The sequence below is a fragment of the Chiloscyllium plagiosum genome, unplaced genomic scaffold, assembly GCF_037043375.1.
Source record: "Chiloscyllium plagiosum isolate Xiang-an unplaced genomic scaffold, Cpla_swu_hap1 HiC_scaffold_27, whole genome shotgun sequence".
In the NCBI taxonomy this organism is placed as follows: Eukaryota; Metazoa; Chordata; class Chondrichthyes; order Orectolobiformes; family Hemiscylliidae; genus Chiloscyllium; species Chiloscyllium plagiosum.
Window position 1 is genome coordinate 90308424 of NW_028270165.1, and position 23994 is coordinate 90332417.

Here is a 23994-nt window from a genome sequence, read left to right on the forward strand (position 1 = left end):
AGAGTAAAGACACAGGTCTGATAATCCCAGTTTACTCTGTTTCAGAGCCTCTTTAGTCTTATTTCCTCGAATGGTCAGGCCGCAAAAGAGGGAATTGCGGTTCTGTTGACTTGACACCCCTGCCGATCCTTCCAACCTCAGGGTACTCTGGATTCCCCAGCCTATCGGGTGTCCTGTATTGTCACCCAGTCCCTTGGGATCCTTCCAGTTGGAGTAAGGTTTGGCTGAGACCGACCGCTGCATCCTCCTCAGATGGAGGTTCCATCGACTTGTCCACTGGCCAGGACAAGGTACTGTTGTGGGAACAAGGGCTCCCATAGTGACCTTATGAGGGACATCTTTGCCATCCAGGACAAGGAAATTGGTACCTTTACCTTAGCTGAAGAAATAATAGTCTTGTTTGGTGTATATTACAGAGAGTTTGTCAAAATAGATTACTGAAATGTTACAGCAGGGGGTCTGGTCAGGTCTACAGGAGTAAAGGGTCGACATTTTGCAAGAGGAGTTGCTTGAGCGCTGTAAAAAATGGGTCAAGTGACTCGAGCACTCGCACTGTATGGGAGACAATGGTCCTCAGAATGCTGTTCCCATTGGGCTCTCCCTTAGACCTATTGTACATAGTCTTGGTGACAGAATCAGGTTCTGAAAAGAGAAAAGGCCTATAAATGCACAAGGGAAGGGTTCCGTTCCAGGTCCATGTGCCACATAAGGCCTGCTGTACCCCAGCCAGTGTTACACCAGCTGTTTGTATACACAGACCGGAGGTATTGGAAAGTGATATTTCTCTTCGCAGGGTCGGCAGTAGGAAGTCTGACGAATAGATTGGAATCGGGGACTGGGGACGGGGCAAGTAAGTCATCTACCGATAGAGAGGAATAACATACTACTGCCTCTGGGGTGAAGAGCGTTCTGTGGGCCTGTAAAATAAGTTGTTTGTGGATTGAGGCGTTTCCCCTATCAGGCTTCCCTTTTCTCGAGTCGGCCTTCCTGGAAAAAGGGATGGTGTTCCTGGGCGTCCTTAAAATATTTACCATAATAACAGGGTTGATCATTTTTATCCGCACTCGGCTTGCGTCTGCAGGTAAAATCATAAAAACATGGTAACGACATGGTAACTCCCACTGATTTCTACTGTCCAGATGGACCATCTGGTCTTTCTGATGTAAGAGTCCATTGCAATAATCAATCTTCATCACGTTCCACACGTCAAAGGCGTCTGGTCCGGTGCACTGGATGACATCTCCTCAGCATGGGTGGTGGATAATCTCTGATCATTCCTGGTTGCATCCATACTTCGTGGCTTTCCCCATCAGGATGTTGTACGTGATCAGAAAGGTGAGGAGATAAGCGATCCCCCACATGTCCCTCCTCTTAGGTCAAGTATCTGTCATAAGATTAACATTAGAACAACAGCAAGATTCAAAAACCCAACTGGACAGGGTCCACTCCTTTTGTTGGGATTCCAGGATTCTCTCCTCCTCTTCCCCCCTTTTGATTGGTGCAGTCAATCAATTTACAATGGTGCAGGTCGACCCAAGCTGAGCGCCCAGCGACTGTGACCGCCAAGGGGGTGGGAAGTAAAACCTGGAAGGGGCCATCCCAACGAGGTTGGAGACCTTTGCCAGTCCAGTTCCTGACGAGCACCAACGAACCAGGCTCTTCCCGTGACGAGGCTGAAAGGGAGGGAACATCGCTGTAGGCCGCACGCTCCTGGGAGTGAAAGGCACGCATAACACTAGTTAGAGCAAGAACATAACCAATCATTGCTTCGGTCATGTGGTGGAAGTGGACTGAGAAGGGAGCCAAATCGTTCCAAGGGGTACGGAGGGGGTGATCAGAGACTCTCAGCTGGAGACAGTCCCGTCTTGCCCGCAGACATGGATTGCATCTGGAATAAGGCCACAGGGATTTGCATAACCAGGAGAGGCCAGGCTCTGCCATCAATTTGGCAAGTTTAGTCTTGAGTCTGGTTAAAACATTCAACAAGTCCGGCCGCCTGAGGATGCTAAGCACCATGCAGTTGCCAACAAATACAAAGCTGGGAACAGAGTTCTCCGTTAATATTACCTACAAAGTGTGGTCCATTGTCCGAGCTAATGCACGCAGGTATACTGAAGCAGGGAATTATTTCCTTAAACAAAATCTTCACTACAGTCTCAGCAGTAGCGTTAGGAGGAGGGTAGACTTCAATCCACTTAGAAAAGACATCAAGAATAAGCAAAACATATTTATAGCAACTCAACTCATTTCTCCAACTCAATGAAGTCCAGTTGAAGTCTCCAAGGGACCCTCCAGCAAGGGAGTTCTCGTAGAGATACTTGAACTAAGAGGTGGGGCATCGCCTACCCACTGACCTGTTTGATCACGTACAACATCCTGATCGGGAAAGCCACTGACTGAGTATCGATGCGATCTGGAACGATCTGAGATTATCCTGATGTCATCTGGTGCACCAGACCAGACGCTTTCAACGTAGTGTCACTTGAGCGATGGCGTGAGCTGCCAGAGGAAGTGGGGGGTGCTGGTACGATGGCACGTTAAAAGGCTCCTGGACGGGCATCTGAATATGAAGGGTTCAGATGGGTCAGGGCCAAGTGATGGCAAATGCAACTGGAGTCATAGAGATGGACAGCACAGAAACAGACCCTTCGGTCCAACTCGTCCTTGCTGACAAGATAGCCAACACAATTTAGTCCCAGTTGCCAGCACCCGGCCCATATAGTTGCCAAGTGATGGCAAACGTGACTAGATTAATTTCGGATATCTGGGCAGGTTGGGCCAAAGGGTCTGTTTCTGCGCTGTGTGACTCTAATTGTCTTCAGTGGAAGCAGAAGTGTGGTTGTGAAGCCTGGACTTTCAGAGCATGTTTTGCCCTGACTGGGAGCAGATGAGTTTGACTGAAGTGTGTCGGTGTTAATGCCTTGATGTCTCATTTTGCTCCCACCTTCTCGGGGTCGTTAACCATTTTGTGTCTGATCCTTCCTCAAGAAGCTGCATTGCAGGTTCACCCTGAATTGACACTTTTTTTTTGCTTCCCAAAATCAGACCTGCTCACTCTCAGCAGGATCCCAGTGTTGTGAAAGATATTAACTTTCAGGTGGAGGTATCCAAAATTCAGAGGGATGTCAGTCTTGATGTTTTTGCTTTTTCTGCCTCTGTAAGATCCTGAATCAGCACCTTCAGGAGAACAGAGCGGGAGAGAGAGTGGGATGGTGCTTTCAATTTTGTGGAACAACAAAAGAATATTCCACAGAAAGTAGAATTGTTTGTTCTGAATTTCTCCCCTGCACTAGGGTGATGACATTTGTAATCTCTTTTTGCAGAGTATTTGAAAATCTGAAGACTGAAGTTTCAAAATCAACAGATGAAGGGCTTACGCCCGAAACACTGACCCTCCTGCTCCTCGGATGATGCATGACCTGCTGTGCTTTTCCAGCGCCACATTGTTTGACTGACTGACCAGCGACTGCAGTCCTCACTTTGATGTCAATGTCTGACAGTCACTAAATCCATCGGGACCGCAACAATTTTTAACTGTGATTTCTGTGAGTGGGATCAACGCTTTTTGGTTCCTGTTTGAGGACGTTTTCAGCATCAGTGGGACTGGACGAGAGACCCCCCTGTTGCAGCGCACTGTGCGTGGAGCCTGAAACAGTTATACGGCCTGGAAAGGGGATTTCACGGCAGGGAGGGCTCTACACATATTTGTGTGCAGCTGAAGCTGTGGCCATGGAGAAACCTGAGGAATCCCGCCCGGTGGAGGAACCGTGGAAGTGTGACGACTGTGGGAAAGGCTTCCGTGTCCCGTCTGCCCTGGAGACTCATCGGCGTAGTCACACCGGGGAGAGGCCATTCCCCTGCACCGACTGCGGGAAGGCCTTCAGACATTCCTCCCACCTGTTGGCCCACCAGCGGATCCACACGGGGGAGAGGCCCTTCAGCTGTCCAGAGTGCGGGGAGGCCTTCAGCACATCCTCCCACCTGCTGAGCCACCAGCGGGTCCACACGGGGGATAGGCCCTTCAGCTGCCCAGAGTGCGGGAAGGCTTTTACCCAGGCCTCCACCCTGCTGAGGCACCAGCGTGTACACACGGGGGAAAGGCCCTTCAGCTGCCCAGAGTGCGGGAAGGCCTTCAGCAATTCCTCCACCTTGCTGACCCACCAGCATGTCCACACGGGGGAGAGGCCCTTCAGCTGCCCGAAGTGCGGGAAGGCCTTTCCCCAGGTCTCCACCTTGCTCAGGCACCAGCGTATCCACACTGGGGAAAGGCCCTACAGCTGCCCTGAGTGTGGGAAGGCCTTCAGCGATTCCTCCACCCTGCGGAGTCACCGGCGGGTCCACACGGGGGAGAGGCCGTTCACCTGCTCTCAGTGCGGGAAGGGCTTCTCCTGCTCCTCCAACCTGCTGACCCACCAGCGCATCCACACGGGTGAAAGACCATTCAGCTGCCCCAAGTGTGGGAAGGCCTTCAGCAATTCCTGCGCCCTGTTGAGGCACCAGCATGTCCACACGGGGGAGAGGCCGTTCACCTGCTCTCGGTGCGGGAAGGGCTTCACCTGCTCCTCCAACCTGCGGAGACACCAGTGGATCCACACGGGGGAGAGACCGTTCACCTGCTCTCAGTGCGGGAAGGCCTTTACTCACATTTCCTCCCTGATGACCCACCAGCGGATCCACATGGGGGAGAGGCCGTTCACCTGCTCTCAGTGCGGGAAGGGCTTCACCTGCTCCTTCAACCTCCAGACCCACCAGCGGGTCCACACCGGGGAGAGGCCCTTTAGCTGCCCAGAGTGCGGGAAGGCCTTTATCCAGGTCTCCACCCTGCTGAGGCACCAGCGGGTTCACACGGGGGAAAGGCCCTTCAGCTGCCCCGAGTGCGGGAAGGCCTTCAGCAATTCCTCCACCTTGCTGACCCACCAGCGGGTCCACACGGGCGAGAGGCCATTCACCTGCTCTCAGTGCGGGAAGGGGTTCACCTGCTCCTCCCACCTGCTGACCCACCGGCGGGTCCACACGGGGGAGAGGCCCTTCAGCTGCCCCGAGTGTGGGAAGGCCTTCAGCACATCCTCCAACCTGCGGAGCCACCAGCGGGTCCACACGGGGGAGAGGCCCTTTAGCTGCCCCGAGTGCGGGAAGGCCTTTACCCAGGTCTCCACCCTGCTGAGGCACCAGCGGATCCACACAGAAGAGAGGCCGTTCACCTGCTCTCAGTGCGGGAAGGGCTTCACCTACTCCTGCAACCTGCGGAAGCACCAGCGAGTTCACGTGCCATTGCATGGGGATTGAAAGAGTGACGGCTGAGTTCCATTATCGATTGGACTATCAGCCCGGTTCCGGGGACTCCCGGATTCGAATCCCACCACGACAGATGGCAGAATTGGTATTCGGTCAGAAATGTGGAGTTCAGAATCTAACGATGAGACCGTTTCAGGGAAGGGAACCGCCATTGTGGGAAAGGATTTACTCAGTCGTTCCAGCTGCACCCTTTACCTGGTCTGGCCTACACGTGACTCCAGACCCACAGCAGTCTGGTTGACACTACACTGCCCCTTCCTGGCAAATGAGTGGGGAGAAACTTACTTGGAGACAGGGTATGGGTTGAAATTGCTGAGTGAGGCAATACTTCCTCCGGGTTACAGCTGTACCAAGGATCCAATTACAAAGGGACAACTTGGTGCTGGCCAAGAGTAAAGACAGCGTGGTGAGGAGGGGAAGTGTGGTGGCAGGGGGAGGAGGGGAGGTGTGGTGTGTGTACTTTCACCTTGAGCTGTTCAAAAAGCAACTGCTTTTTCTCTGCCTTTTTGCTGGGGGGGATCTGAAGCTGTAACAAAGTTTGGTTGCAATAAAGGTTACCTGAACTTACCACCGGGCTCAGACTCTCATTGAAAGCTTTGAGCTCCAAGCGGTTTTTGTTTTAAAGCTGCTCATTTCTTTCCGCCTCCTGCACTAAGTTTAGAACATAGAACAAAGAACATAGAACAATACAGCGCAGAACAGGCCCTTCGGTCCTCGATGTTGCGCTGACCTGTGAAGTATTCTTAGCTCATTCCCCTACACTATCCCAAAATCAACCATGCGCTTATCTAAGGATTGTTTAAATCTCCCTAATGTGGCTGAGTTGACTACCTTAGCAGGTAGGGCATTCCACGCCCTTCCCACTCTCTGCATAAAGAACTTGCCTCTGACACCTGTCTTAAATCTATCACCCCTCAATTTGTAATTATGCCCCCTCGTACAAGCTGACGTCACCATCCTAGGAAAGAGTCTTTCACTGTCTCCTCTATCTAATCCTCTGATCATCTTATATATCTCTATCAAATGCCACCTTAGCCTTCTTCTTTCCAATGAGAACAGACCCAAGTCTCTCAGCCTTTCCTCATAAGACCCTCCCTCCAGACCAGGCAACATCCTGGTAAATCTCCTCTGCACCTTTTCCAATGCTTCCCACATTCTTCCTGAAATATGGAGGCCAGACTATACACAATATTCCAAATGTGGCTGCACCCGTGTTTTGTATAGTTGCAGCATGATATTGCGGTTCCGGAACTCAATCCCTCTATGAATGAAACCTAACACACCGTATGCCTTGTTCACAGCACTGTCTACCTGGGTGGCAACTTTCAGGGATCTATGTACATGGATTCCAACATCACTACCTTCCTGTTATTCTTCCCAAAGTGAATCACCTCACATTTAGATGCATTGAACTCCATTTGCCAACTCTCAGTCCAATTCTGCTAATCCATCCACCTATGTCTGCATCTAAGTAATTTATAAAAATGACAAACCGCAGTAGTCCCAAAACAGATCCTTGTGGCACACCACTAGTAACCGGACACCAGGCTGAATATTTTCCATAAACCACGACTCGCTGCCTTCTTTCAGAAAGCCAGTTTCTAATCCAAACTGCTAAATCACCCTCAATACCATGCCTCTTCAAAGTTCGGGAAAAGATTTGTAGCTCGGGTGCATGTTGTTGTGGTTCTGTTCGCCGAGCTGGGAATTTGTGTTGCAGACGTTTCGTCCCCTGTATAGGTGACACCATCACTATAAATGCTGGAGGAAACATCACAGAAGTGCTTCACAGGAGGTTCCAAAGCACTGAGGATGTCACCTAGAGAGGGGACAAAACGTTTGCAACACAAATTCCCAGCTCGGCGAACCGAACGACAACAACCCATGCCTCTGCAATTTCTCCAACAGCCTGCCATGTGGAATCTTATCAAAGGCTTTACTGAGGTCCATGTACACCACGTCAACTGCCCTACCCTCATCTCCACACTTGGTCACCTTCTCAAAAAACGCAATGAGGTTTGTGAGACACGATCTGCCCTTGATGAAACTATGATAACTATCAGAAATCAAATTGTTGCTTGCTAGATGATTATAAATCCTATCTCTAATATTCCTTTTCAAAAGCTTTCCTTCAACAGAAGTAAGGCTCACTGGTCTATAATTACCTGGGTCATCTCTGCTGCTCTTCTTGAACAAGGGCACAACATTTGCAATCCTCCACTCTGGTACTAAACCTGTAGACAATGACAACTCAAATATCAAAGCCAAAGGCTCTGCTATCTCCTCCCTCGCTTCCCAGAGAATCCTTGGATAAATCCCATCCGGTCCAGGGCACTTGTCTACTTTCACTCCTTCTAGAATTGATAACACCAGTGTGCAACTAACCTCGATCCTTTCGAGTCTAATATCTCGTACCTCATTCTTCTCCTCTACAATATTCTCCTTTTCCTGAGTGAAGACCGATGAGAGATATTCATTAACACCTCTCCAATCTCCACAGGGCCCACACTCAACTTCCCACTTCTATCTTTGACTGGCCCTATTCCTACTCTAATCATCCTTTTATTCCTCACATACCTATAGAAAGCTTTAGTGTTCTATTTATTCTATTTGTTGAAGACTGCTCGTGCCCTCTCTTTGCTCTTAACTCTCTCCTTAAATCCTTCCTCGCTGATCTGTAACTCTCCATCGCCTCATCTGAACCATCTTGCTCATCAACACATGAGCCTCCTTCTTCTTTGTAACAAGAGATGCAATTTCTGTTGTAAACCACAGTTCCCTTACCTTATCACTTCCTTCCTGCCTGACAGGGACATACCTATCAAGGACACACAATATCTGTTCCTTAAACCAGCTGCACATTTCAATTGTTCCCATTCCCTGCATTTTGCTACCCTATTCTATGCATCCTAAGTCTTGCCTAATTGCATTATAATTGCCCTTCCCCATCGATAACTCTTGACCTGTGGCATGTTCCTATCCCTTTACATCACTAAATGAAACCCAACTGAATTATGGTCATTCTCTCCAAAGTGCTCACCTTCCACTAAATCAAACATCTGGCCTGGTTCATTACCAAGCACCAGATGCAGTGTGACCTCCCCTCTTGTCAGCCCTTCAATATACTGTGTCAGAAAACCCTCCTGCACACACTGGACAAAAACTGATCAATACGACGTACTAGAGTGGAAGCATTTCCAGTCAATGTTGGGAAATTAAAGTTCCCCATAATGACCACCCTGTTCCTTTCACTCCTACCCAGAATAATTTTGCTAATCCGCTCTTCCACCTCCCTGGAACTCTGCGGAGCCCTATAAAAAAACTCCAAGCAGTGTGACCTCTCCTCTCCTGTTTCTAACCTCAGCCCACATTACCTGAGTAGACGAGTCCTCATCAAAAGTTCTGTCAGCCACCATTATAATATCCTTGACTAACAACGTCACGCCTCTCCCTCTTTTACCGCCTTGGCTGTTCTTAATGAAAGATCAAAACCCTGGAATCTGCAACATCCATTCCTCACCCTGCTCTATCCATGTCTCCGAAATGGCCACAACATCCAAGTCCCAGGTACCTATCCATGCTGCAAGCTCACCTACCTTTTTGCGGATACACTTCAAACCACTTCGCTGTCTGCCAGCACATTCCTGTGACCCTGAAATCCTGTCCCTGTCCTTCCTACTCTCATCCTCCTGTGCATTGCAGCTACACCCCCCCCCGGTTCCCATCCACCTGCTGAGCTAGTTTAAACCGACCCGAATAGCATCAGCAAATTTCCCACCCAGGATATTAGTACCCCTCTGGTTCAAGTGAAGACTGTCCTGTTTGTACAAGTCCCACCTTCCCCAGAATGAGCCCCAATTATCCAAAAACCTGAAACCCTCCCTCCTGCACCATCCTTGCAGCCAGGTGTTCAGCAGATATCTCTCCCTATTCCTTGCCTTGCTATCACGTGGCACGGGTAACAAACCAGAGATAACCACTCTGTTTGTTCTCGCCCTCAGCTTCCACCCTAGCTCCCTGAAATCCTGCCTTACATCCCTATCCCTCTTTCTGTGGGAGATTATAAATGTTTTTGCAGATGGGTGAGGGGGTGTAGTAGGGGGAAGGGAAGGGGAACATTATACAAACGGTCGTGGAATTCTTGTCGCATGTAGCATACTTAAGGCTAAGACTTTAATGAATATAGAGGGTCTTTTAAAGAGAATAGTTTTAAGCTAGGGAATAACTTTAAGTGTTGTAGTTGACCACAAAAAGAAGCAACAGGGGCATTTCACAATAAAGCTTATAGTATGATAAGAGAAACTGGATAAAAGAACAAGCTGTAACAAACAAGGAACAAAGAATGCAGACAAGGACATTAGGATGGCCAGATAAGAAAATAACTGACAAGTGAGGTAATCGGCTTATGATAGGATGGGAAAACGTGTAAACTCAAGAAGAAAGCTAAAAGGCTCTGTTTTGGCGCGCATTTCTGCTTGATTGCAGAACCATCCGGTACTTGCAAGACTGTAATAAATCGTTCTTGTTTCCAAGGCTTTGTCTCAGGCTGATTGATTTGTGAGTGAGTTCTGTTTCTCACATTTCTACCTATGTTGTTGGTACCTACATGAACCATGACTTGGGGTTGGAAACCCTATCCCTTCAGGACCCCAAAGATACGATCCGAGACATCACGCACCCTGGCACCTGGGAGGCAACACACTAACCGCGAGTCTTGTTCGTTCCCAACACACCTTCTATCTGACCCTCTAACTATTGAGTTAGAATGACTAACACTCTCCGCGTTTCCTTCCTTCCCTTCTGGTGCAACAGGGACAGGCTCTGTGCCAGAGCCCCTGGTAGGTCGTTTTCCTCCCTCAACAGTACCCACTGACTGATACAGCAAGAAGGAAATACAAATAAGTCGTCCCTCCTCTCCCAGGAACCTCTGCTGTCCGACTTCAAATTTAAAACCTCAAATCAGTGACTCCCCACTCCTGGGATGCAGTTGCCGCTGAAAAACAGAAAATGTCATGTTTTTTGTGGTTAGCACTGCTGCCTCACAGCGCCAGAGCCCCGGGTTCAATTCCCCCCCCACCCCCGCGCGGGTATCCTCCCACAGTCCAAAGACGTGCGGGTTGGGGGGAATTGGCCACGCTAAATTGCCCCGTAGTGTTGGCTGACAGGGAATGGGGCTGGGGGTTTTGCTCTTCGGCGGGTCAGTGTGGACTTGTTGGGCCGAAGGGCCTGTTTCCACATTGTAGGGAATCTGATCTAAAGTTCTGGACTTTATATATTGATGAACTGAAACCTGCAACCCCTTCTAAAAGATGAAGGACTCAGCAGCGGTCCGGGTCAGCGGGCGGTGCGCGCGTCGAGCCAGGAGGCGCGCGGCTTTGTGGGCGGTTGCGCGTGCGGGCAGGGGGCGTGGTCTTGACTCGCGCGGAGTCCGTGGCGAAAGGGCGGGGTTTGGTGCGTTTGGAGGAAAGGGGTTTGGCTCCCAGAGGCGGGGCTTACGAGCTGCTTCCGGAAGGGGCGGGAGCAGATCCAGGGGGCGGGGCCACCCGAAGCCGGAAGTATGCCCGCGGCCTGTTTCCTCCTCTCGAGCGTTGGCTGCAGCAAGTTAGATAAAGCTTTATCAATATTTCCTTTTACAGAGTTTGTATTTAATAACCAGTAATGGCTACTCAATATCATCAGAAAGTCCCAAAATGCAATTCATTTCAATCCAGTGCAGATAAACACAGAGTTAATTTTCTACGGGATTCAACAGCCTCAGCACTAAAATGGTCTCACAAGGGAACGGCTGTGAATGTTATCACTTGGGGTCCTGTTCACACAGATTCACCGATGCTGAGGCAAACGTTCTTAATTGCCTCACAGCATCCTGTTATCACTTGGTGAGCCCAGGTGTCCCTATCTTTAAGTTCTCTCCTCTTTCTGAGCCTTCCTGCCTGTTTATTTTCTAGTGCAGTAAATAGTTCAGCATTACATTTTAGTCTGAATGTTCAAAGGCAAGTTTTAAGGCTATAGACTTTATCACCCAGATGCCCACACCCTCATGCCTCCCTTTGATTGCACCACGATCACTGAAAGAGAAGGCTAGTCCAAACGAATGCCCTTCCTGTAGAGCGGCACCACCATCTTCGCAGCTCATCTGGTCATATTTATCATCGCCATCGACACGTGTGGGTGAGCCATCAGATCGCAAAAGGAACATCTTCTGGGGCAAATCTATATCACTAAGGGACCTCATAAGCCGAGCAATTAAATACCTAACAATACCAATACCGACAAACAGATATAGCTAAATTGATAAGCCAATTGTACCATCAGCCCGATCTGCAGTTTCCCCAACTGGTCCCTTCAGTCATTCTGTCAAGGAATACCTGGATCTCTTCTTGTATCTTAGTAATATTGCCAGTGAGATTGGGAATGCCCATAGTGCATTTATCTTGGACAATGGTGCAGACCTCACCCTCCTGGGGGAGTATATAGTCTAAGGCATACCGATTCTGCACAGAGTAAAGACACAGGTCTGATAATCCCAGTTTACTCTGTTTCAGAGCCTCTTTAGTCTTATTTCTTCGAATGGTCAGGCTGCAAAAGAGGGAATTGTGGTTCTGTTAACTTGACACCCCTGCCGATCCTTCCAACCTCAGGGTACTGTTGTGGGAACAAGGGCTCCGATAGTGACCTTATGAGGGACATCTTTGCCATCCAGGACAAGGAAATTGGTAGCTTTACCTTAGCTGAAGAAATAATAGTCTGGTTTGGTGTATATTAGGGAGAGTTTGTCAAAATCGATTACTGACATGTTACAGCAGGGGGTCTGGACAGGTCTACAAGAGTAAAGGGTCAACGTTTTGCAAGAGGAGTTGCTTGAGCGCTGTAAAAAATGGTCCAAGTGACTCGAGCACTCGCACTGTATGGGAGACAATGGTCCTCAGAATGCTGTTCCCATTGGGCTCTCCCTTAGCTCTATTGTACATGGTCTTGGTGACAGTATCAGGTTCTGAAAAGAGAAAAGGCCTAAAAATACGCAAGGGAAGGGTTCCGTTCCAGGTCCATGTGCCGCATAAGGCCTGCCGTACCCCAGCCAGTGTTACACCAGCTGTTTGTATACACAGACCGGAGGTATTGGAAAGTGATATTTCTCTTCGCAGGGTCGGCTGTAGGAAGGCTGACGAATACAATGGAATCTGGGACTGGGGACAGGGCAAGTAAGTCATCTCCCGATAGAGAGGAGTAACATACTACTGCCTCTGGATAAGTTGTTTGTGGATCGAGGAGTTTCCCCTATCAGGCTTCCCTTTTGTAGAGTCATCACGACCTGCAAAAAGGGATGGTGTTCCTAGGCGTCCTTAAAATATTTACCATAATAACACGGTTGAGCATTGTTATCCTCACTAGACTTGCGTCTGCAGGTAAAATCATAAAAACATGGCAATGACATGGTAACTCCAACTGATTTCTACTGTCCAGATGGACCATCTGGTCTTTCTGATGTAAGAGTCCATTGCAATAATCAATCTTCATCACGTTCCACATGTCAAAGGCGTCTGGTCCGGTGCACTGGATGACATCTCCTCAGCATGGGTGGTGGATAATCTCTGATCATTCCTGGTCGCATCCATACTTAGTGGCTTTCCCCATCAGGATGTTGTATGTGATCAGAAAGGTGAGGAGATAGGCAATCCCCCACAAGTCCCTCCTCTTAGTTCAAGTATCTGTCATAAGATTAACATGAGAATAACAGTAAGATTCAAAAACCCAACAGGATAGGGTCACTCCTTTTGTTGGGATTCCAGGATTCTCTCCTCCTCTTCCCCCCTTTTGATTGGTGCGGTCAATCAATTTACAATGGTACAGTTGGACCCAAGCGGAGCGCCCAACGACTGTGACTGCCGTAGGAGTGGGAAGTAAAACCTGGAAGGGGCCATCTCAACGAGGTTGGAGACCTTTGCCAGTTCAGTTCTTGACAAGCACCAACGAACCAGGTTCTACCCGTGACGAGGCTGAAAGGGAGGGAACATCGCTGTCAGCCACACGCTCCTTGGAGTGAAAGGCACGCATAACACTCGTTAGAGTAAGAACGTAACCAATGATTGCTTCGGTCATGTGGTGGAAGTGGACTGAGAAGGGAGCCGAAGCGTTCCAAGGGGTACGGAGGGGGTGATCAGACAGACTCTCAGCTGGAGACAGTCGTGTCTTGCCCGCAGACATGGATCGCATCTGGAATAAGGGCACAGGGATTAGCATAACCAGGAGAGGCCAGACTCTGCCATCAATTTGAAGAAGGGCTAATGCCCGAAACGTCGATTCTCCTGTTCCCTAGATGCTGCCTGACCTGCTGCGCTTTTCCAGCAACACATTTCCATCAATTTGGCAAGTTTAGTCTTGAGTCTGGTTAAAACATTGAATAAGGCCGGCCGCCTGAGGATGATAAGCACCATGCAGTTGCCGACAAATACAAAGCTGGGAACAGAGTTCTCCGTTAATATTACCTACAAAGTGTGGTCCATTGTCCGAGCTAATGCACGCAGGTATACTGAAGCAGGGAATTATTTCCTTAAACAAAATCTTCACCACAGTCTCAGCAGTAGCGTTAGGAGGAGGGTAGGCTTCAATCCACTTAGAAAAGACAACAATAAGCAAAACATATTTATAGCAACTCAACTGATTTCTCCAACTGAATGAAGTCCAGTTGAAGTGTCTCGAAGGGACCCACCAGCAAGGGAGTTCTCGTAGAGATACTTGAACAAAGAGGTGGGGGATCGCCTACTCACTGACCTGTTTGATCACGTACAACATCCTGATCGGGAAAGCCACTGACTGAGTATCGATGCGATCTGGAATGATCTGAAATTATCCTGATGTCATCTGGTGCACCAGACCAGACGCTTTCAACGTGGAGTCGCTTGAGCGATGGCGTGAGCTGCCAGAGGAAGTGGTGGGTGCTGGTACGATGACTGGCCAGGACAAGGTTGTGGGAACAAGGGCTCCCATAGTGACCTTATGAGGGACATCTTTGCCATCAAGGACAAGGAATTTGGTAGTTTTACCTTAGCTGAAGAAATAATAGTCTGGTTTGGTGTATATTAGGGAGAGTTTGTCAAAATCGGTTGCTGAAATGTTACAGCAGGGGGTTTGGTCAGGTCTACAGGAGTAAAGGGTTGATGTTTTGCAAGAGGAGTTGCTTGAGCGCTGTAAAAAATGGGCCAAGTGACTAGAGCACTCGCACTGTATGGGAGACAATGGTCCTCAGAATGCTGTTCCCATTGGGCTCTCCCTGAGCTCTATTGTACATGGTCTTGGTGACAGTATCAGATTCTGAAAAGAGAAAAGGCCTATAAATGCGCTAGGGAAGGGTTCCATTCCAGGTCCATGTGCCACATAAGGCCTGCTGTACCCAGCCAGTGTTTCACCAGCTGTTTGTATACACAGACCAGAGACATTGGAAAGTGATATTTCTCTTCGCAGGGTCGGCAGTAGAAATTCTGATTAATAGAATGGAATCGGGGACTGGGGACGGGGCAAGTAAGTCATGTCCTGATAGAGAGGAATAACATACTACTGCCTCTGGGGTGAAGAGCGTTCTGTGGGCCTATATAAATAAGTTGTTTGTGGATTGAGGAGTTTCCCCTACCAGGATGTTGCCAGGACTGGAAGGTTTTGAGTAATAAGGAGGGGCTGGGACTTTATTCACTGGAGCACTGGAGTTTGGGAGGTGACATGATTGAGATTGATAAAATCATGAGGAGTGGAGGTAAGGTGAATAGCAAAGGGCTCTTCCTTAGCGTAGGGTAGCTCAAGACTAGGGAGCATATTTCTTTAAAGTGAGAGGAGAGAGATTTAAAAGGAACCTGAGGGGCAACGTTTTGACAGAGGACGGTTTACACGTGGAATGAACTTGCTGAGGATTGGACAATGCAGGTACGTTTACAAAGTCTAAACGACATTTGGATGGGTACATGAATAGAAAGGTTTAGAGGGATATGGGCCAAACGCAGGTAAGTGGGACTAGTTTAGTTTGGGAACCCTGGTCGCCATGGATGAGTTGGACCGAAGGGTCTATTTCTGTGCTGTCTACCTCTCTGAACCAGAAGTGATCTTATTGAAACCAGTAGAATTCTGAAAGGGGCTTGACAGGATTGATGCAGATAAAATGCTCCTTTGTGGTGGGAGTCATAGAATCCCAACAATGTGGAAACAGGCCATTCAGCCCATCTATTCCACACTGGCCCTCTGAAGAGCATCCCACACATACCCACCCCCTTACTCCGTATTTCCCATGGCCAATCCACCCTAAGTTTCACATCCCTGGTCACTATGGGTAATTTAGCACAGCCTATCCACCCTAACCTCTACACCCTAATCTGTAAATTACCTTCTCAAAAATGTAATTTAAATGTAGAGTTTTTCTCTAACAAAAATGTTAGTCTGACTCAACATTCGGGCGCAGACAGAATTCACACTTATTGTTAGAAAAGTTCTGCATTTGAATGCCATTCTTGAGAAGGTAACAAAAAAGAAGTTCTGGGATTAACAAACCAAAGAGCAGAAACCTATTCTAAAAGATGAAGGATTTCATCTAAAATTGTTTGATGTGTCACATTTCCATGACGCTAGACTCCTTTGGATATAAATTGTGATTATGATCTCATTCTCCACAACTACCTGATGAAGGCCAGTGCTTCCAAACAAACCTGCTGGATTATAACCTGGTGTTGTGTGATGTTTACTTTGTCCGTGGGAAACACATGAGTTGTAGGACTGGTAACAGTTCTTATTTTGTGATCTATTCCAAGTGCAATTTCTCCTCTGTGCAGGCACGGGTGAACAGTTTGGCTTTTGTGCTTTGTGCGAGATCAGGCTAGCAGCTTTTAAATCCTTATGTGAAGCAACAGAAGTAAACTGTCAATCAGCAATTGTATTCCGAGAGTGGTACTTCCAGCTCTGGTAATCCTGTTGCATCAACAGAGAGAGGGAGAGGTTGTCACATCTCAAGAGCAGACAGAAAAGTTATTTCGCTTGTTGAGTCGGTTCCTCACTCAGATGAGACTGGATACTGCTTTTAATGGATCATAATTAAATGCCACAATGGAACACCTTAAATTCAAGGAATTTTGAAAGTGCAAACGAACAGTAACTTTGAACAGAGATGTTCTTCCATTTCTAACCTTGGTTGACCCATATGAAGCCTTTTTACTGATAGCTCCACAATCATGTTCCTGCTGGATTTTTTTCAGGACAAACAATTTCTGGTGGGAGAAATTCTGCATCCTGGGAAGGCGGGGAAATGAGAAAAAAAGCTGTTAAAAGCATTTGAACTGTGGGCCCACGAGCTCTCCTGGGAGCAGTACATTTGCCAAAAACATTTCAGAGGAATTCTGTGTAACTGTTGGACCGAAAATAGTTTCCCCACTGAACGTTAAACAGGTATTGAGAACGTTGCGCATTATAGATTGTGTTCCTGAGGACCGGAGGAGGATTGAATTTGCCAACGTGAACCACACTTTACAGAGAGAGGAAATTTCTCCAGATGGAATAGGTTGATGGAAGTCAACAATTGTCAGATTATTTCATGAAAATAACAGCTAGTATGGGGATCCCAGAAGAGGGGCATCTGTAATGAGCACACAGAAACAAACCCTTCAGTCCAGGCCAACCAGATATCCTAAATTAATCTAGTGACCCATTTGCCAACATTTGGCCCACATCCCTCTGAATTCTTCCCATTCATGTCCCCATCCAGATGCATTTTTTCCTTCGGAGAATACTTGGGTGAGAGCCAAGATATGCAATATCTCAATGTTTCATAATGAAGCAGCTCATTTATTCTGAAATCATTTCAATTAGTTGCCAAATAATAGCTGCATAACTGTTGTCAATATTGATACTCAGGAAAGCTATTTTGTTTAGTATATTTCCTTTGTAAAGATCTTATCCAAATTATAAAATGAATGTATTTTCATATGAAATAAAATTTGCAGTGTTTTATTAAATGGTTGAAAGTAACTTTGCACTTAATTGCTCCATTTGGGATTAAACATTGTGACTTAGATAAAAGTGATCTTTCATAATTTATGGTGAGTCTATTAACAAACGAATGTTGCCATTTGCTCTCAAGTTCGCTCAGATTCAATTTGAAATTCTTGAATGAGTTGAATAAGGGGTAAAAAGTAAATATTTATTGCCCTTTTCTGAAATTCTCTGCACTGCCATTGTATTTGGTTCAACAAAATATGTATCTCTCTTCATAACTTTGATATCACCACAAATCCTAGGAACCCCATCCAGAACAAACATATAAATACAAAGTAGGAGACAACAGCTTCTCTTCACTTGGAGGTCACCACTGATGATGTTACCAAGCCAGGTAATGAAACGTCTAGATATCAAACCTACAGCTCAGCGAGCAAACCTGCACCCTAAACATTCTACTTTGCTGAAAGACTGCACAATCTGCAGGCAGTCAATACATGTAATATATTGTCAATTCCACTTTGAAAATAGATAATGGGCCCACTTCTTTTTGGATGTGAGCATAAGTGGTAATAGTAAGTAAGTTTGCTGATGACACCAAAATTGGAGGTGTAGTGGACAGCGAAGGAGGTTACCTCAGATTACAATGGGATCTTGATCAGATGGGCCAATGGACTGAGAAGTGGCAAATGGCGTTTATTTTCGATAAATGTGAGGTGCTGCATTTTGGGAAAGCAAATCTTAGCAGGACTTATACACTTAATGGTAAGGTCCTAGGGGGTGTTGCTGAACAAAGAGACCTTGGAGTGCAAGTTCATAGCTCCTTGAAAGTGGAGTCGCAGGTTGATAGGATAGTGAAGATGGTGTTTTGTATGCTTTCCTTTATTTGGTCAGAATATTGAGTACAGGAGTTGGGAGGTCATGTTACTGCTGTACAGTTGGAATATCGCGTGCAATTCTGGTTTCCTTCCTATCAGAAAGAATTTGTGAAACTTAAGGGTTCAGAAAAGATTTACAAGAATGTTGCCAAGACTGGAAGATTTGAGCTATAGGGAGAGACAGAACAGACTGGGGCTGTTTTCCCTGGAACGTCAGAGGCTGAGGGGTGACCTTATAGAAGGTTATGAAATCATGAGGGGCATGGATAGGATAGATAGACAAAGTCTTTTCCCTGAGGTGGGAGAATCCAGAAATAGAGGGCATAGGTTTACAGTGAGAGGGGAAAGATATGAAAGAGACCTAAGAGGCAACCTTTTCATTTAGAGGGTGGTACGTGTATGGAATGAGCTGCCAGAGGAAGTGGTGAAGACTGGTACAATTATAACACTTAAAAAGCAACTGGAGGGATATGGGCCCCATGCTGGCAGGTGGGACGAGATGGGATTGGGATATCATGCACAGGGATGTGCAGGTTAGGTGCATTAGTCACGGGTAAATGTTGAGCAATAGGGGCAGGGGAATTGCGTGGGTGGGTTACCCTTCGGAGGATCAGTGTGTAGTCTTTGGGCCGAGTGGCCTGCTCCCACACTGTTTGGAGTCTCTGAAGGGGAAGGGATTTTTGGAAACTGTGCAAGGCAATGCAGGCTTAGTGCGGGGGCCTGCTGTTGGCCTTGCCCCGTCCCTTGCTCCTCCCCCTGTTGTTGAGCTGTCTACCAAACATCTACTCTTTCTCTGCCTTTTTGCTGGGGGCAACTGAAGCTGTAACAATGTTGGGACACAATAAAGGTTACCTGAACATTCTGCCGGACTCAGACTCTCATTGAAAGCTTAGAGCTCCAAGCGGTTTTTGTTTTAAAGCTGCTCATTTCTTGCAGCCTCCTGCATTAAGTTTCCAATGTTGTATATCAGATGGAGCAGTGACTGAGTAGCTGGTTTCGTTAGAAGTTTACATTTTTCGGGAGTGCAGGCACTGCATTGTTTCAGCGGCAGTTTACTGGCAGCACTGGGAAGTGTGGGCTGTGTTCATTAGAAAGGAGGTGGAGGTGCTGCTGTTGGACTAGATGGGACACAGTTTAAAAATCACAACACCAGGTTATAGTCCAACAGGTTTATTTGGAAGCACTAGCTTTCGGAACGCTGCTCCTTCATTGGATAACTGTGGAGCAGGATCATAAGACACAGAGTTAAGAGCAAAAGGTCACAGTGTCATGCAACTGATATGATATATTGACAAATGTAGATTCCTCTTAAGTCTTGCATCTTTTAGAATGGGTTGCAGGTTTTATTTCATTAATGTGTACATCGCAGTACTACTATTCAGTCATATTCTCAAGATCACAAGGGTTTTTTTAAACTGGTGACATCTCAGCCCAGACAATGCATGAAAGGTGTGTCAGTATCCCAATCTTAAATCAGACTGGTACTATTTCCAAACTAGGAATGTATAAAATATTACATGGATTGACTCCCTGCATGTTGTGCGCTTTTTGTGCAAAGTTGAATATATCTGTAAATATAATTCTGCAAATGCACTCCATCATTATATGTGGGTGTGTGCGCGCGCGCAAGAGTGAGTATGTGTGCGCATGCTTTGTCAAGGGAGTGTGATGGAGGAGAAGCCTGTAAGAGGGTGTGTGTACATCTGAGAGAGAGCGTGTTATGAGAGAGTTATAGATAAAAGTGAGGGATTGTATTTTCCTAAAATAAGGGCAGGACTTGTACAGAGGGATATGTTGGGGGGGAGGGGTTCAGGTACATACTTCATTGAAAGTTGCATCACTGGTTGGAAGGGTGCTTCAGAAGGCATTCAGCACACTTACCTTATTTGTCCACACCATTGAATAAAGGAGTTGGGACATCATTTAGAAGTTGTACAGGATGTTGGTGAAGCCACTTGTAGAGTACTGAGAACGTTTCTGGTGGCCCTGTAATAGGAAGAATACTATTACAGAGGGTTCAGTAAAGATTCACCAGGATATTACCAAGACTGGAGGGTTTGAGTTATAAGGAGAGGCTGTGAATCTCTTCACTGGAGCACAGGAGGTTGAGGGGTGACCTCATTGAGATTGATATAATCATGAGGGTTCCAGGTAACATGAACATCAAAAATAGCGAGGAGCCTGCACGGTGATGTCAAGTGACTGGGGGGGGTAGAAATTGTGGCAGTTGGACACTTTAAATCCATCTGGAACAGCATCTCCATACAGCATACTGTGCATGTCAGGTGAGATACCAGGAGACTAGAGGTTGGCTAACATGGTGCCACTGTTTAAGAAGGGTGGTAAGGACAAGCCAGGGAATTATAGACCAGTGAGGCTGACGTCAGTGGTGGGCACATTGTTGGAGAGAATCCTGAGGGAGAGGATGCACATGTATTTGAAAAGACAAGGACTGATTAGGGATAGTCAACATGGTTTTTTTGTGTGGGAAATCATGTCTCACAAACTTGATTGAGTTTTTTGAGGAAGTTACAAAGAGGATTGAGGAAAGCAGAGCAGTAATGTGATCTATATGGACTTCAGTAAGGCGTTTGACAAGGTTCCCCATGGGAAACTGATTAGCAAGGAGAGATCTCAAGGAATACAGAGAGAACTAGCCATTTGGATACAGAACTGGCTCAAAGGTAGAAGACAGAGGGTGGTGGTGGAGGGTTGTTTTTCAGACTGGAGGCCTGCGACCAGTGGAGTACCACAAGGATCGGTGCTCGGTCCTCTACTTTTTGTCACTTATATAAATGATTTGGATGCGAGCATAAGAGGTACAGTTAGAGGGAGAGGCTGAACAGGCTGGGGCTGTTTTCCCTGGAGTGTCAGAGGCTGAGTGGTGACCTTATAAAGGTTTAAAAAATTATGAGGGGCATGGACAAGCTAAATAGACAAAGGTTTTTCCCTTGGGTTGGGGAGTCCAGAACTAGAGTGCATAGATTTCGGGTGAGAGGGGAAAAATATAAAAGACACCTACGGGGCAATTTTTTCACACAGAGCGTAGTACGTGTATGCAATGAGCAGCCAGAGGGAGTGGTGGAGGCCGGTACAAATGCAACAATTAAGAGGCATTTGAATGGATATATGAATGGGAAAGGTTTGGAAGGATGTGGGCCAGGTGTTGAGGAGCGGGACTAGATTGGGTTGGGATATCTGGTCGGCATGGACGGGTTGGACCGAAGGGTCTGTTTCCATGCTGTACACTTCTGACTCTATGCTGGTTCAGCAAAAGCCGCGCATGCTCTGTCTGCAGAAACAGTGCAAACCCTTCTTTAAATGGACCAATGAGAAGCCAGACAAGGAGCCTGGTCCTCCTGCCAATCAGAGCTCCCCAATTGTCTGAATGCGGAAGATGGACCATCAGGTTCTGAAGCTGAAGCTGATGCTGTTGCTCCTCTCCAAATGAAGATCGAGCTTCACCTCAGACTGCAACTTCCTTCCTCTGACATCGTCTGACAGTCCCCTTCACTATCTGATATTCCATCAATCTGAATGCCCATCTGCAAACTTGCTAATGAGGCACCCGACACCTTCACCTTTCAACCTCCTGTGCTCCAGTGAAAAAAGTCCCAGCCTACCCACCAATTGGTGTGAATTCTGTCTGGGTCCCAATGTCCGAGTCAGCCTGACATTTTTGATATAAAAGCTCTGCATTTAAATTACGTTCTTGAGAAAGTTACTGAAAACAGGTTCTGGAAGTAACATACCAAAGAACAGAAACAGTTAAGCAGTTAGATAACACGTTCGAGTGAGAAGTGTGTATAACATGTTCTCACAACTCCTATACTCAATGCTATGAGCAATGAAGGAAAGCAAACCAAACGCTGCCTTCACTACTCTGTCCACCTGAGACTCCAGCACTCCAAGGTCTCTTTATTCTGCAACACTCCCCTTAACTGTGTCAGTCCTGCCTGGATTGCTTGACCAAAATGCAAACCTCTAATTTCTCTAAATTAAACTCCAACTGAGACTCCTCGGCTCATCAACCAATGCCATAAATTCTAATTTATAGTGAACTCTTTCCTCTCTTATTCCTTGGAAGCTGAAAATCGCCATCCCACAATCACTCCCTCCATTTTCACTAGTTGGACTGAAGGGGCTGTTTCTGTGCTGCATGGCTCTGTAACTCGGCCCTGTACTAGTCTTAAAACCATTTTCTTGCCTTCCCCATAAACATTCACATAAAAATCAGATGAACTCAGCCTTGAATATATTCAATGACCCCCTAACTGCAGGAAGACATCCCCACTTCTGAACTTAATTCCTCTTGCTAATACACCACTTGCCTTGCTCATTGCCTGCTGCACCTGTCTGACAACTGGCACAGAAGGACACTGATGCCCCTCTGAACATCCATGCATCATTCCTGATGAAGGGCTCGTGCCCAAAACTTCGACTGTCCCACTGATCGGATGCTGCTTGACCAGCTGTGCTTTGCCAATTGTGGTCTTCTCTCCATTGGGGAACTGAGCGTAAACTTGGGGAACGGTTTGCTGAGCATCACAGCAGGGGTCCGCAGAGGCTGAGCGGACTTCCCAGTCTCCACCCATTTTAATGCCCCTTCCCACTCCCCTTCTGACATGACTATTTTTGGCTTCCTCCATTACCACAACAAACCAAACCACAAATTGGAGGAACAAAACCTCATCTTCTTGTCTGAGCAGTCAACAGCCCGGAGGACACAACATTGAGTTCTCCAATTTCAAATAATCTCCCATCCCCTTCCACTCTTCCCTGCCAATTAGATTCCTTCCTCCCATTCACCAACCAGGTCGTATGGGGATAACCGGTTATGGGGATAAAGCAGGAACAGGATACTGATTGAGGATGATCAGCCATTATCACAATGAATGGTGGTGCTGGCTCGAAGGGCAGAATAGCCTACTCCTGCACCTATTGTACCCTCTACCTGTCTCCACCTATCCTCACTTCAATACGCTGACCCCAGCACACCCTTGTTCCACAGCTCTCCCTCTACCAACCCCAGACCTGAACAAGGGTTCCACCAGATCCCTCGACTTCACCTCCTGTTACTGCCTGGCTTGCTGCATTCTTTCAGTCTCCTGTCTGTCTATTTTGCCAATTGAGAACAAAGGCCTGGACTAACTTTTCCAGACTCTTTCCCCTCACTGGATTCACTCCCATTCCTTTCAGTTGCTCCAAGTCAACAACTGAACTTCAGAATGAAACGTAAATGGAAATGGGGGTGAGAAAAGAGAGTGCCGTACTCTCAGATGTTGGACAGAGGAAAGAAGTTGCAGTCTGAGGTGAAGCTCAATCTTTATTCAGAGAGAGGAGGAGCAGGAGCTTCAGAACCTCATGGTCCAACTTCCACATTCACCAATAGGGGAGCTCCGAAAGGCAGGAGGACAATTCTCCCTCCGGTCCTCCTTATTTGTCCATCAAACGTAGGTCTCGTCCCTTTTCTGCCGACAGCGAGGAACACGCCCAATGTTTTGGTGACACCAGCAAACGTGTGCCCTGCTTGTTGACACTGAGGAGTGTACACAATATGCACTGTAGCAATGCTGGTGTCATTGACAGATTTTAAGTGTCCAAAATTCTATGGGAGAATAAAAAGGGTACAGCCATAATTTTTTTTTCCATGTGGCTCAATATTTGATTGCTTTTGCATTTGTCTGGCTGCTCAATGTTTTGATGTCATTTCCTCAGTGTTGGGGTGAGATTCACAACTAGAGGGCATAGGTTTAGGGTGAGACCACAAAGGTAACTGAGGGGCAACGGTTCCATGCAGAGGGTGGTGCATCTATGGAATGAGCTGCCAGAGGAAGTAGTGGAAGCCGGTATA

The 23994-nt window shown here is 47.2% G+C and overlaps 4 protein-coding genes across 8 annotated transcripts in view; 2 read left to right on the top strand and 2 right to left on the bottom strand.

The window, feature by feature from the left end:
* Positions 1-5813, top strand: part of LOC148144968 (uncharacterized) — a 293614-nt gene extending 287801 nt beyond the window's left edge. Inside the window, exon 4 of the mRNA XM_087975648.1 lies at positions 3745-5813. Coding sequence (XP_087831774.1) covers positions 3745-5286 — 1542 coding nt within the window. The 3' untranslated portion in view covers positions 5287-5813. The remainder of the gene's footprint in view (positions 1-3744) is intronic.
* Positions 1-23994, top strand: part of LOC148144974 (uncharacterized) — a 271778-nt gene that overhangs the window by 163077 nt on the left and 84707 nt on the right. The window lies entirely within an intron of this gene.
* Positions 1-23994, bottom strand: part of LOC148144975 (uncharacterized) — a 199411-nt gene that overhangs the window by 136575 nt on the left and 38842 nt on the right. The gene's annotated exons all lie outside the window — the stretch shown is intronic.
* The window catches only part of LOC148144978 (sulfhydryl oxidase 2-like), a 146216-nt gene that overhangs the window by 15209 nt on the left and 107013 nt on the right, over positions 1-23994 (bottom strand). The window lies entirely within an intron of this gene.